This window comes from Emys orbicularis, chromosome 3 (assembly GCF_028017835.1).
Source record: "Emys orbicularis isolate rEmyOrb1 chromosome 3, rEmyOrb1.hap1, whole genome shotgun sequence".
NCBI classification, from domain to species: domain Eukaryota; kingdom Metazoa; phylum Chordata; order Testudines; family Emydidae; genus Emys; species Emys orbicularis.
The window spans coordinates 49,213,986-49,227,240 of record NC_088685.1 but is presented as its reverse complement, the minus strand read 5'-3'; the positions used below and the strand labels follow the sequence as shown (position 1 = coordinate 49,227,240).

Below are 13,255 nucleotides of genomic sequence, written 5' to 3'. Positions count from 1 at the left end.
CTCCTCCTCTGTTGCTTCCAGTTCATAAACTCCCACTTCGTAGCAGAAATTCTTATTAGATCAGTGCATGACCTTTTGCACGATTAACTTTCATCCTATTTCTATTATTCTAGACTTCAAGGTGACCCAGTTCTTCCTGTATAATTGTCTGATCCTTCTTTGTATTGATGATGCTTGCCAGCTTTGCATAAATAGCATATTTCATTAGCACACTTCAACTTTTTGTGCCAAGGTCATTAAAAAAGTATTGCATAAGATTGGTCCAAAGACTGAGTCCTGAATAACTCCACTAGTAACTTCCCTCCAGTCTGATAGTTCACTTTTCAGCAGAACTTTTCAGCCTTCTTCCCTTTAGTCAGTTTTTTATTCACCTTATAATTCATTTTCTCTAGTTTAATTAATAATTTTCCATGTGGTACCATGTCAAACGTTTTACTGAAGTCTAAATATATTAGCTCGGTTGTATTTCCCTTATCTAAAAAATCAGTTACTTTCTCAAAGAAAGAAAGGTTAATCTGGCATGATCTACATTTGGTAAATCCATGTTGCCTTATATCCCCTTTACCATTTACCCCCAATGAATTTTAATTGTTTTTCCTTCTGAAGTCTTGCATCCTACTGAGGTTAGGTCTGTAATTGACCAAATTACTTTTTTCCCCTTTCTTAAATATAGGTATAAAGTTAACTATTCTCCAGTCATTACCCCAAAATAGATGGATTAATTAAAAATCCTTGCTATTGGACTAGCAATTTCATGTGCCAGTTCTTTCAGTATTCTTAGTTGAAAATTATCTGTTTTATCTGAATAACTCTGAGTTTTTCATCCACCTGAGATGTGGTAATTTCCATTTCTATACTCATTTCCACCAGCCATCCTGCCTTCATGCCCATGTTCCATATTATCATGCTTATTGAAAACCAAGGCAAAGTATTTATTTAGTTTTTGGGCCATACCTAAATTAGTTTGAATCACCTCCCCAGCCTCACTCATAGCAGCCCAACCTCATCCTTCCTTATTTCACTTTTATTTATGTAACTAAAAAACTCATATGATCTATTTTTAATTTCCTTGGTAAGAGCTAATACATTTTGACTTTTAGCAATTTCTGCATAGTCTAACCTCCAAGATGTACCTTTCTTTGCTCATTAGTCCCCTTTACCATTCCTTATAGGCTCTCTGCTTACTCCTATTAACCTTCTTGAGGTGGTTAGTCGTTCAGCTGGGGCTGGAGTATTTCCCTTTGATTTTTTTTCCCTTACATGGGATGTAAGTTACAGATAGCTTTTTATTTTTTTATTTTTTATTTTATAATGGAGATATCCATCTCCTAGAACTGGAAGGGACCTTGACAGGTCATCGAGTCCAGCCCCCTGCCTTCACTAGCAGGACCAAGTACTGATTTTGCCCCAGATCCCTAAGTGGCCCCCTCAAGGATTGAATTTTGTATAGCTGATTTAAAGAAATTCCAAGCCAGTTGACTTCTTTAACTAATTCCCTGGATTTCCCAAAGGTCATATGAGTCTATGAAATAAAAAGACATAGCTGACAAGTTGGTTTTATTTATCCTTGCATTTAATTTAAACTTGTGATCACTCAGTCCACGGTAATTTCCTACGACCATCTCATCTATGATTTCCTCACTACTTACAAAAACCAAGTTTAAAACTGCATCACCCCTTGCTGGTTAAGCAACAATTTGATGAAGAAAACTGTCATCTATCATAGCCAGGAACAACTGGGCCCTACCAGTATTAAGAAGCATTTATTCTCTAATCTATATCTGGAAAGATAAAGTCTCCTATTATGACACAATTCCCAGTAGTGTTTTCCTCTCTAATATTTATTGTCATCCTCAAAAATGGTAATATTATTAGAAAGAGAAATACTACTATCCAGATCTGAGTCCGACCCTGGGGATCTATAGCAGACCCTTATTGCTGTCCCAACAGAAGCTCTTTTTCAAACCTTCCCCAAAGTGATTTTGACCCCAATAGCTTCTGTTTTGTCTATACTGCCACTTTTCTTTCTTTACAGTTTACATTGATGTACAATGTCTTTATTTCTAGCTCTCCTAAACAGACATACCTTTCAATACCAGTCATGGGTGCTGTTTCACCAGGTTTCTGTAATCCCTATGTCTGGTTTAATCTCCTGCACTAGTATTCCAGATCCTCCATTTTATTGCCCAGACTCTGTGCATTTGTGTATCATGGGTAAAGGTAATTCCAACATTCCACTAATGCATAGGAGGAGCAAGTGTTCTTTGCAATTAAATTAAAGTCATTAATGGTATTAGTACATAAAATAAATGTTAATGACTCCTTGCTTTGAAATACTCAGTTCTTTACATGATGCATTTGAGAATGTTACATGGCATCTGGAATATATTAAAAATAAATATATACAGTATTTACAAAGTGTGATGCAATATATTCTTTAAAAAGTCTTGCAAAGATGTGAATTCTGTATCTTTAGCTCATGATGAGGTAAGTAAGTTTCCATAAGACTGGGAATTGAAGCAGCAGTCATTTTGGAGGAATCCCTTTGTCCAACTGTTGTGTTATCACTGGAGTGCCATTCACGGGTTGTTTTAAATGTACAGGGCAAAACTCATCCCTGATGTAACTCCAGTAAGGTCAGTTTGGTTACAGCAGGAATGAATTTGGCCCACTCTGTATTCTCTGTTGTGCCACTGTCTTCCACAGAAACTCCTTCTGCTTCATCTAAACTTGAAGTCGTGTTCATCCCTGGTGTACGCAGGTGCAATTCCACTGACTTCAATGGGCTGAGTTTGGCTGTGACACCTGTAACATATAATATGGATTTTACTGCTTATATATGGGGCCAGACTGGAGTCTTCTGTCGATAGTATAAAGGCAATCAAAGGTCTATTGACATATAATAATATATGGAGATATCCTATCTCCTAGAAGGGACCCCCAAAGGGTCATTGAGTCCAGCCCCCGTGCCTTCACTAGCAAGACCAAGTACTGATTTTGCCGCAGATCCCTAAGTGGCCCCCTCAAGGATTGAACTCACAACCCTGGGTTTAGCAGGCCAATGCGCAAACCACTGAGCTATCCCTCCCCCTCAAACATCACTTAGGAGAAAAGTTTCTAAACACTACCATCATTTTTTAAGCAGAATCCTCCATTGAAGTCTATGGGGAATTCTGCTTAAAAACTCATGTCACAATATTTCTCTCTGAATTTTCAAACATTTAAAACATTTGAATGATGATATTTACAAGTAATGGCTGTTGATTTAGAACCCTGATTTGGTCTTACAGTGTTATATTTTACCTGAAAATATCCAATACTCAGATCCCTAGACGATGGGTGCATTGTAAGAACTTTAAAAAGGTGGGATGAAATATTACCTTTGCTCAAGCCAGCCACTCTCCCAATTGTTACATGTTAGTTGCTACTTATTTAACATTCAGCCAATAAGTGGATTCATCAGTAGATACACTGGCCTGGTCCTTATCAAGATTCCATAGTGTACCCAAAGCACTTCTGACTTTTATTAAGTGTGTGGCACTCAGACACAGGCACAGAGTTGAGAATGATGAAAAATAATGAACACAGGCAGGAGCCGCATCTGCAGCGACACAGTTAGACAGGCTTCCCCAACCAGAATCCCTTCTCACTGGTGTAAATGTGTAGCATCGATGAACCCCACCCGTGCCACGTACATAGAAACAGCCACAGGACTGAAGATGGGCAAATTAAAGCTTAATAAAATAATAAACTCTGGTAGGAGCAACAAATAAACTAGCCTTTTCCATATTTGCTTTTCCTCAAGAATACAGCAATTTTTTCCCAGAAGACCAGTGTTTGAATCACCACCCTATATGTTGGTTGGTACTAGGTAGGTCTGGGAAATTCATGATATACATGTGCACAATAGGTTTGTAATGCTTGCAGGTGGTATGGACATACATAGCTCATCCTATGCCTATGTTTGGGATCACGGGACAATATCCCTCTTTTTGATGCTACTGCCTCATTGTGTTTGGAGCTTTGTTCTGAAATAAGAAATCAACTCTACTCTTCCATTTTTGAGGAGGTCTCATATCAAAAACAACATGACACGGGGAACAAATGACACATGGCAGATGTTAGTCACATTGCTTAATGCATTACTGGAGGGTGCTCAGATACCACGAGGAGGAGCACAGTATAAAAACCTATATAGCGCAGTTTAAGATAATATCAAATAACAAAAGATATCCCAGGCAGTAACAACTAGAGGCTTCATCCTATACCTGCTGTCTTCAACGGCTGCAGTATCAGGCACTAAAAGAATTTCAGACAGTAGGTCTAATAGTTTGAGGAGTTTTTGTAGGAGCAGACATGAATCTGAGTGTGACTCCAGAGAAAAATTCTGATTTTTTTGCAGTGAAATATCCCTTCACTGAACAAAACTTAATCATGTGAGGCGTAGATAGTTCCATTAAAATAAAATCTATAATGCAGTGTCCAAGTACGAACAATAGTGATGCCTGCCAGTAGGACTATTAGACTAGTGGACAAAAGTCCTTCCTTAAACCTCATCCCACAGACCTAGACACCTGATTTCCCTTTCAAAGCTACAATGGGATATAAGACAGATAACAAAATATATAGCAGAGTCCATTGTGTGAGGGAATTAGGGGGCACTTAAAAGCACCCTCTCTCTGAGAAACTGAATGATAATGTCTTTGCCAGTCCTCCTCAGCACCTAGGGTAGTCTCAGACAATCTGAGAAAGAGAAGAAAATACCATATGACTTCTCCACATGACTCAGCCAGCTCAGATTCAAAGCCGTTTATGAAAAGATACTTTGAAATTTTCATTGACATTCAGGGAATGCAAAAGATTTGCATCCAAGTTTGGTGAGAATATCTGTTCTAAAAAAATTCTGTTATACCCTGGCACAGTCGGAGAATCAACACGAAGCTGAATCCAGGCTGATTTCATGCACACATTCCAACTCCAAGGCAAATATTGTATACATCTCCAGATACTTGCTCTTTACTGCAAGATCAAAACAAGTAGAAATCCAATGAAAATTACAATTTATACAGTTTCAAAGCAAATGATATGAAATTATAACTCTTTAAGTTTATAAACAAAGTTGTGGGTCAATTTGTCCTATATTCTTTGCCCTGCAATCTTGTGGTCACTGGTTAAAAGACTGTTGGATGTAAGATCAAATTTTAATTTACAAAGGCATCAAAAGACAGGGACAAATATACTACCAGTTGTGAATAGGTCCAGTACCATTTGCTGGGAGTGTGCTCATGTTGGTCAGCACAACATGTTCTGAAAGTTTTGAAACATTATCAAAATTGCTGATCTGGGTGGTCAAGGATTTCCGACTTTCAGTGCTTGCACGGCCCCTGGTGAGTCGTTCATCCTGGTGATGGTGAATGTCAAGCCAGCAGCAAGAAAATGCTGCTTTAAATTCTTCTCGAAATTTTCCTGTCAATAGAAAAAGAATGCATGAAAACATTATTATACAAGCCATGTTTCAGTAAAGCTAGCATATGGAAGAGACATGGTTAGCTAGCACCAAAGTGAATCCAAAATAATCAAGTACTCTTCTAACATGGCAAAAGCAGGAAAGAACAGTTTTAGTGATTCAGGAAAAGGCAACAAAATTCCACCTTTTAATAAGGATTTATAGTAGGTGCAGCAGGAATACTAAACTAATTTTTACAAGGCAGACTAGAATGGCTCTTAAGGCAATGTTCCAGTTTGTTTGCTGAGTAAATAAAACACATTTTATGAAAACAAATAATTGAGTAGGTTGATTGGGCTATTACTTGATGTGTGAAATGCGAGGACACAACTAATTTTTGTTTTACCTTGCACATTTTACAAAGAAAACCAGATGTAAAAAGATAAAGAAATATCTGATCTTCTGTATATTACAGTGATCATTTAAAGAAGCTCCTATTCTCTCCATTTTCAGGACCTTTGAAATAATTGGGGGCATATTGAAATTGTTATTACAATGAATTTCATTACAAGAAAGATGGTCTATATTTAAAGAACGGAGCTGGAAGTCAGGAGTCCTAGGTTCTATTCCCCATTCTGCCAGATTTCCTTGGACAAATTATTCACACCTCAGATTCACATCTCCCACCAGTTTCAGAGTTGCTTCAATGGCAACTTGATTTACACCCATGTAAAATGAGATCAGAATCACACTCTTAATCTCTCTGTGTCTCAGTTTTCTCATCTGTAAAAAGGGGATATTAAAACTTACTTTCCTAACAGGCTAAATACATGAATGCTTGTGCTCAGATACCAAAGAGATGGCACAGTATAAGTAAACACCTGGCGAAACAGAACTGAGAAGCTTGGTATAAAGCCATTTGGATAGCATAAGAGCTCCCAGACTTCCATGTAAAAACTTTAATTTAAACCCCAAACACATTCAGAAAAGTTTGGCTAAATCTTGTACACCTTTTTTTTGATGTGGCCTCTGTGTTAATAAGTTTAAGCTAGGAGAAGAAACAGATGTGTTGGAATAAGAGTGTCCCACGTCCAAATACCCTGAATTTTAGTGTTCTAAGCCTCTAGATCCAAATTTTGAGGTTTGAACCCATAACTGATGTTGTGTTAATTTAGATTGAATAAATGGCCCTAAGAGATAAGGTGTTACCATGACCCTGAAACTGTCCAAGGTTTAAAACGAAGTTTGGGATTTGGTATATAGAGACCACAGCCTCCTCAGTGCCAGGACAAAGATGCCTTTAAAATGTTTTAAATCTTTTATATAAAAGATGCAGGGGGAAACAAATTAAATCATTTGAAATGTGAAGTCTTAAGTAAGGGTTTCATTTTAACAGCATCTCTTATTCCCTTTCCTTTTGGCTGTAATGAGTTTTAGAAGGAAAACCGCTTGTTTGATTGTTTTTGAGACGGTAATAGAGATGGTAATAATTGTCCTTTCTGGAAAAAAAAGAAGAGCTTAGTAGAGATGGGTTAGAGCTATTGCTGCTGTTGTTAAAGTCTAATTCTATTTCCTAAAAGACAAAACAACACACACACACACCTCATTGCTGGGAAACTGCTTGCAACCTCACTGCAGGCACAGCATAGTCTTATTAGCCACTCCAAGACCTGGCAAATGTTTACCAGCATAGAGCTGTTTAGGGCATTGCTTTTAGTTGCTTTTCTGGTCACAGTTACAGCATTGTTGCAGAAAAGACAGTTCTGGCTGGCTAAGCCAGACTCTTATTAGACAGAAAGAATAAGGAAATGGATAGGAAAGAAAAATAAGGTAGGGAAGGAAAAGGACAAGTTGGGGTGTGGTGTGGGGGAAGTCTCACATCCCGGGTGGTGTTTGGGATTTAGCCAAAGCCGTTGGAGATGTCATTTGGGTCCCTCTCTCTGGCCTGATCCACCTCAGAATTAGGTCCCAAGAAATGGTGGGGGTGGCAGCATGGTGGTGAAGCACACTCCCTCCCCTTCTCTCATTTTTCTGTCAGCAAGCATTCACGTTCCCTGCTTTTGGTCAGCCAGCATTGACTTTCTCTCATTTTCTTCTTCGGCGGCAATTCGGCGGCAGGTTCTTCCCTCTGAGAGGGACCGAGGGACCTGCCGCCAAATTGCCGCTGAAGAGCCCGACGTGCCGCCCCTTTCCCTTCCCCTTGGCCGCCCCAAGCACCTGCTTGCTGAGCTGGTGCCTGGAGCTGGCCCTGCCCCAAGTGAGTAATGGATGGAATAGCCCATCCCTTCATTATTCTGTCCACCAATTAGGCCTAAACTCTAACAATTTTGGTTCACTGATTTCCAGTCCCACACTTCTCTAGTTTACCAGACATGATCTTAACACCGTTCTTGAATTATATCAGTCGGTCTTTTTCGTTTGTACTAATTCAGTCTGTCTCCCATTTGCACCTTTTCCCATTAACATTTGTTGTTATAGGTTATTGTGACATTTTATGAACTTCCATTCCCTTTTCACAGTTGAGCTCACAATTAGGGTAAATTTTTAGGCCCAATTGTCAAAACACTAGCCAGAAATCTTGGTTAACAGGCCACTGTTTGCTAGATATCGTTGAATTGACTGGAAATAACAAGAACAGCAAATCCTATTCTCATTAGATTTCCTGAACAGTTTTGCAGACCTTGGATACACAGATGAGCATCCAAATGTTTATCCAAAGCTTATCTGAACCACACCTCTAAACTTCATTCATCACTAGCTGTGACCAAACCTGCAACAAACCAAACTAAATGGTAAGAGAGCTGAAGAAATGTTTGGTGATTTTTTTTTACATGCTATATTTCTACTGAAAACAGTCTGATACAAATAATACGGAAGGATCAAAGGTAATAGAAGAGAGAATGGTAAATAAATGTCATTTAGGAATATTTTCAGACTATTTGTACATTATTATATTTTTACAAAGGCACAATATAATTACACGAACAAGCAGGTAGATATTAAAAATATAAAATTGTAATTTGTAATATTTTTCTACTGCTTCATTTATCTTTAGAAAATAGCTCTTTCACCACAGACTCAAAAATCCCCAGCAGTAAAACAATAAAAACACATAGGTTTTTTTTTTTCCATCTAGGTAGAGAATCTTCTGAGATTCAGCGACTTCCCCTCCTTTATCTCCCTCACCCAAGGCCATGTCTTGCAGGGGGATTCCTGCCATTTGAGGCCTGGAAAGGATTAACTGAAAGTAACAGATAATTTCCCCCTTAATTGTGCGATCCTCACAATACTTGTAGTCCTTACTCAGGGCCAGATTCTGCCACCCTTAGGCACCCTCCTCTGCCCTGAACCCAGCCCCAAGCTCTCCCCCACCACTCTCCTGCTGCTTCCAGCCCCACACATTACCCACTGCTCTGCACCCTGACTCGTGCTCTCCTCCCTGCCCTCCTGATGCCCCTAGTCCTATGGTATTCCCCACACATTGCCCCACACCCACCTTCCAGCTCTCCCCTCTGCATGGGGTCACAGCTCTGCTCAAATTTGGCCCCACTGCCCTGACAGGGAGTGGCATTGCGATGCAGTGCATGGGGTTGCAACACCACTCAAATTTGGCATGTTTGCCTCCCATCATATGGGGGAAGCTGGGTCAAATTTCCAGCTCCAAACAGGCACCAAAGGAGGGCTAGGCCCCTGACTCCATCCCTCATCAATGCACCCCAAAATCTACACTTCAAACTAGTGGGTTAAATTCCAGCTTGAGGAGACATACTCACTTTAGCTCTGATCGAGCTAGCATGCTAAAAATAGCATGAGCATGTTAAAAATAGCATGAGCAGCAGGACAGGACAGCCACCCTGTGTATGTGCCTAGAGTCTTGGATGGGTACATACTCGGGACGGCAAGTCCTTCCCATTGCTCCCACTACTGAGGCTATGCTCCATTTTTAGCTTGCTAGTTCGATTAGAGCTAGTGCAGGTATGTCTCCTCGAGCTGGGATGACACCTTCAGCTTGAAATTTAGACCTACCCTGTCGTTTGAGCATTAGCCTGCTAAACCCAGGGTTGTGAGTTCAATCCTTGAGGGGGCTATTTAGGGATCTGGGGCAAAAAAACCTGTCAGGGATAGTTCTTGGTCCTGCTAGTAAAGGCAGGGGACTGGACTCGATGACCTTTTAAGGTCCCTTCCAGTTCTATGAGATAGATATATCTCCATATATATATATATATATATATATAAATGAGCACTCCCTATAAAATTAATGGGGATATTTGAGAAGGCAAAGTGCTACTCAAGAAGTGTAGGAGATTGGGAGGATAGAGGGACTGTTATCAGGACCTGCACCTAGAGCCCAGTGGTTCAGTTGTGCTGCTGCTCAATTTTCAGGTCAGGCTTTAACCTAATTGGTTACTATGCATTACACGTTAACTACATTTTTAATATGTAACACAGTGATCATCTGGAAACTCACCACTGAGAAAGTTATAAATGATAGGGTTCACTGCACTGTTGGCATACACAAGCCAGTGCGAGAATGTAAACCAGGCATACACAGTCTCTCTGTCATCAGCATAGTTAAACATCCCCCAAACCCTGCAAAATAAAGAGGAAAAAGCCAGTCTGAAAGACAGCGCATAAGACTGAATATAAATGCTGTACTTTTATTCTATCTGTGATATCACATAAAGCCCTGATTCAACACATCCAGCTTTCCCAAGAAAATACAAAACCTCTTCCCACCCAACAACCAGCTTCCATGAGGGTTTTGCACAGCGCAGAAGCCACAAGCAGTTTTGTCTTTAATGCACACATGTCATCCAGCTAGATAACAAAAGGGCAATTTATATCATCCAAGGCAAGGGTGGGAAAAGGTGTCTTTAAGCCAATATGACAATCTCCCAATTCTGGATCCAGCCTCTCAATTCTGGGCCCAGCTCCTATTGCAACGGGGCTGCTGTAGAGTTAGGGTGGCATTGACTGGCTGCCTATGGATTCTCTGCTGGCCCAAAATAGCTGGACTGCAGTTGCTCCAGCAGCATCCCCTCATGTCCTTGTGCAGGAGGCTGCTGCATTTAACCACTATGGATTATATAAGAAATGTCCATGTTAAGTCTCTGATTACAAGCTTCCCTCCAATATATTGCAGTATGACTATATGAATACACTGAAAATAGAGCAGTGGCACCATCCACCTGACATTTGCCAAAGGACTTTCAGGTAGGCAGTGTTGTTGTAGCTGTGTTGATCCTAGGATATTATAGAGACAAGGTGGGTGAGGTAATATCTTTTATTGGATCAACTTCTTTTGGTGAGAGAGACGAGCTTTTGAGCTTCCACAGAGCTGAAGAAGAGCTCTGTGTAAGATCGAAAACGTGTCCCTTTCACCAACAGAGGTTGGTCCCATAAAAGATATTACTAATCCACCTTGTACGTCTATCTTTCATCAGGGCAATACAATCATTTCTCTTTGGTTACATTTTACTTAATGTAATCCTGCCAAGACAGTGACACTATGCTCATCAGCTTCGCAGCTATAAATGTTATTGGAGGTCAGACAGTATAATTTCTCCCCAGTTTGTCACTCTGTGTGTGTGTGTGTGAGTGTGAGTGAGAGAGAGAGAACTGATAGAACACAGAGTGTTTACTGAATATACTGTTTGACAGACATAATCACACATATAATTCGTTGATTTGCCTGTTATTTACTGATTCATTGATTACTCTGATATCAATATAATAAGTCTTCATAAAAATTCTCCTTTTACTTTTATTATATTCTGGGAGCATCATCCAAGCTTGGAAGAATTGAAACACCTTATATTTTTGCGTTTGTTAAACAGTAAAAGCTTGTTCGCTTCCCCGATTTTGGTAAATTTCTGCATAGTTATATACAGATCAGTTATTAATATGTGAAACACCAGAACACAATCCTTTGGGCTTAATTCTGGTACACATGCTCACACTGAGTCATGCCATACACCAGGGCAGTCCCACTGAATACTAACCCACCTAGTGTTCTCCATCAGATACTGCACTCCTGGAGTCTATTCACGCAAAAATATGTTTGAATGTGTAGGTCAATGAGATTTCTTGCATGAGTAAGTAACCGCCAACATGAACACGGGTTTTACAATCTGGCCCCAAATTTCTGCCCTGATAATTGTTTAGCTAACAATTTGCTTACAGCTGCACACTGAGCTTCAGTTTCTCTATTGTAAAATATGTCGGTATCTATTTCAAAACTAAAAACAACAAAAAGAGAATATAGCAAACCATGTCATAGAGAAATGCTTTTAGACAGAAAACTTTCCCCAAACTCTTTACTGCTTGTGGACAAACTTTACCTTTTTAAGACATTGAGGATACTAATTGGTAGATAGCAAAGTGCAAAAACCAAGAGAACCACCATTAGCATACGTGCTGTTTTCCTCCTGGCTCGAATCTGTTTTATTTCAGCTGCTACCCCACCAATCCTTGACTTGGTTGATTGTCCCAGCCCCCGGGGCTGTGCTAAAGAGGGCAGAGGCTTCCATTTTCTTTGAACTACTGAGGAAGTTCCTGGGATCTAAAAGAGTAAATAGTCAATGGAATCTTCATTAATGCTGTTTAAGGGAAATTCATCACCATGTAAAAAGAAGCATTGTAGGGAGTTAATACAAAAAAGATAGACAGGCTGAAATAAAGCTCCATAATAACACAGTACAGTTTAGTAACTTGTCAAACACTTTAATCCAACACTGCTGTTCATTTAAGAGAAACAGGTTTTAAAAGGTATTACTAAGTCATGGCTGGGATTGTCTGTATAAGTTTAGAACTATGCACATAACTGTGTGCATACCGGGCTTTATATGCTCATAGCATTTTCAAAGATGTGTCCTAAGTGTCCATAAGGCAGCTGTGCTCTCTCTATTTATTGGGGGGCGTGAACTTATTTTTTCTGCATTGTGGTCATTGCCCAGAGTATTCCTTACAGAGATTTGCAAATGGTGTGTATGTGTTGGGGGGAGTGGGGGAATCATAACAGGATGTATGACAAGTTAGGCTATCCCACGACATGTCTAAATGAGTAGGTGCTGGCCCACCATTGCTCTCTGGAGATTGGCAAGCACAGAGAGCCTGCTGGTGGAGAAGCTGCTCATGGAGGAAGGAGGGTAAGTGGTAGAAAACCCAGACAGTGTGGTGAAAAAAGGACATTTTAGCTAAGAACGGGTTACAGAATAAAGGAAAGGGGCACCAGGTTAAAGGCTTCTCAGTGAGTATAAAGGCGATCTGTGGGGCAAGAGATGCTCATTTTGGCCTCCTCAGCTTTCTGACTGATGCCTTGATGGGACTAACTGAAAGTGCATCTGTTGGGCACCTCGTCATGTACAGACACCCCATGGAGACTGAATGGGAGAACTTGGCTCTCTCACTTCCTGTGGTGGGTGGGGTTGGAAAAGATTGCGTTTCCTTAGTCAGAGCAGCTAGCCGGGGGTCCGTGGTCCCAACACCAGTGCAGACATGGACTCACTGAATCCCTCGGGAGTGGGTGCTGGGCCAGGTGGAGCTCGGACATCTAAGTTCTGGGTAAGTAGCTGACTAACTGCAAAGGGCTCTTGCAGAGACCCAGCTACACTGGTCAGGGCCTCTGTCACAGTACACTGGGTCAACTCCCCACTGCTGCCTAGCACTCACGTGGGCCCAGTTCGCTATTTCCCCAGTTCTCCTTCAGACCAGGTAGCCCACGTCTCATTGCTTTAATTTCCTGCAGCAGGGCATCAGAAACTCCTCAGCATTTGTTAATGTCTCCTGTGAAGGAGGTGTTGGTCCCTG

General features: G+C 40.5%; 1 protein-coding gene across 1 annotated transcript in view; it reads right to left on the bottom strand.

The window, feature by feature from the left end:
* Positions 1-2,611: 2,611 nt before the first annotated feature.
* The window catches only part of HCRTR2 (hypocretin receptor 2), a 62,563-nt gene continuing 51,919 nt past the window's right edge, over positions 2,612-13,255 (bottom strand). Inside the window, exons 5-8 of the mRNA XM_065402071.1 lie at positions 11,788-12,008; positions 9,915-10,036; positions 5,266-5,466; positions 2,612-2,805 (exon numbers count right to left, since the gene is read on the bottom strand). Of these exons, the coding sequence (XP_065258143.1) occupies positions 2,612-2,805; positions 5,266-5,466; positions 9,915-10,036; positions 11,788-12,008 (738 nt within the window). The remainder of the gene's footprint in view (positions 2,806-5,265; positions 5,467-9,914; positions 10,037-11,787; positions 12,009-13,255) is intronic.